The 1,668-nt window shown below is 30.3% G+C and overlaps 1 protein-coding gene across 2 annotated transcripts; it reads right to left on the reverse strand.

Moving 5' to 3' along the window:
* Positions 1 to 347: 347 nt before the first annotated feature.
* LOC107474490 (protein RADIALIS-like 3) lies at positions 348 to 1,195 on the reverse strand. Of its 2 annotated transcripts, none has more exons than XM_052257546.1 (2): positions 804 to 1,195; positions 348 to 577 (listed from the first exon to the last, which is right to left on the reverse strand). In XM_052257546.1, the coding sequence occupies exon 1, from the start codon at positions 1,061 to 1,063 to the stop codon at positions 818 to 820; it is 246 nt and encodes an 81-aa protein (XP_052113506.1). In that variant the 5' UTR covers positions 1,064 to 1,195; the 3' UTR covers positions 348 to 577; positions 804 to 817. The 2 variants fall into 2 exon arrangements, with proteins under 2 accessions (XP_052113506.1, XP_015949599.1); XM_016094113.3 differs by having other exon boundaries at positions 348 to 583; positions 808 to 1,186.
* Positions 1,196 to 1,668: the final 473 nt, after the last annotated feature.

The raw sequence follows: 1,668 nt of genomic DNA on the forward strand, positions 1-1,668 counted from the left end.
ATTACAAAATTATAGAAAATAAAACAATCCTCTGATAAATTTTGTATTAAAAATTTAAATTTTAAACAAATTAAAAAATTAGTATTAAAATTAAAGTAACAATTTCAAGAATATAACCATATTTTTTAATAAAAATAATACTTTAAATTTATGTCACATATCAAAAATTTAATACATAATAATTTATTTAATAAACAAAATAAAAACCTCTTTATTTAAAGATGTTTTGAACATCTTTACCCGAATCTCTTGTTTGTTAGTTATCGTCGGCTTGCCTCATTCCATTTTAGTGGTATTGTTACTCGGTTATGTCATAAAAATTGGATTAAAAAAAAAACAATTTAAAATTTGCGCAAAAACTGCAGTTCATTCCTATATATTAACTCATGAGTATAAATGATTTTTATGACTAATTAACATAATAATCCAACGCTACGTACAATAATAGCACTACATGTTATTCTTCATAAAAACAAGTTATAATACTATGGATTCTAGAGTAGTTGGATAATAGTGAGATTCTGAATTTCTTTGTTTCTTATGCCAATTAATGAATGGAACGGAGCATCAGGTTTCTCTCTGCCTGCAAGTGGACGCATGGAGAAAATAATTAAGTTCGGCAAAAACAAATAATAAAGATAAATATTATACGGTTAATATTTTTTTGAAATATATTTTATATTTGAGCCAATATTAATTGTTTTTTTTTTTATTTTTTACAAAAATGTATTTGATTCCTAACATTTTCTATTTTAAAGCTTGTTTACTTATAAAATTAATAAAGAATTGGCACTGGGAAGTACGTACCTTTTTTCTCCTAATTAGAACCTCCACTCTTCTTGTAATTTGGGTATGGCACTTGCCCTGACTCAATGTGCCTAACGTCATGAACAAGACGCTCATAGTGCCGCTTCACATCCTCCGGGGTTTTCCCGCCGACGGCGCGGGCAATGTTGTACCATCGGTCAGGGGTGTCCTTGTCGTAAACAGCCAGAGCCCTCTCAAAGGCTTTGTTGTCCTTAGCACTCCACGATGACGAAGATTGCATTGAGCTAGACGCCATTAATTGATTAACTTCTTGGAGGGAAATGAATGAAACTAATCCAAGACAAGTGTGTGTTTTGATTTTAGAATGGCAATAGAGAATAAGGTACTTAGATGGATGATGTGATGATATAGGTAAAGAAAGGGGCAAGGGCTGCTCCTTTTTATAAGGTGTAGTAGTGCTAGTTGGCATGCATATTTTGGTCAAGTGAAGTATAGAATTTGAGCGAGTTGTCTTCTTAGGAACCACAAAATAAAGTTTTGGACCATAAAACTGAGCAGCAATATGAGAGAATCAGTATCTTCAATCACTGAGAGTGTATTTGGAATTCATGAAATTGAAATTCATTTGATTTGGAAATTAAATTTTTTATATGAAATTGGTAAAAGAATAAAGAATAGAATTGATTTGCAATAAATTCCATGGATTACAAGTCTTAATGGATTTAAGTTATAAACTAAAGTCAAGTCCTTTCATATTTTAAAGGATTTAGTTACAATTGAAATTATTTGATAATTTAAAATATAAAAAGCCACTTTTATCCTTTAGTTATTAATATAATTTTAACCTTCGGACCAATTGACTAGGCCGAACAAACCTTCTGAGCAAAGCGTATTGGACGC

The sequence above is a fragment of the Arachis duranensis genome, chromosome 2 (genome assembly GCF_000817695.3).
Source record: "Arachis duranensis cultivar V14167 chromosome 2, aradu.V14167.gnm2.J7QH, whole genome shotgun sequence".
Taxonomy (NCBI): domain Eukaryota; kingdom Viridiplantae; phylum Streptophyta; class Magnoliopsida; order Fabales; family Fabaceae; genus Arachis; species Arachis duranensis.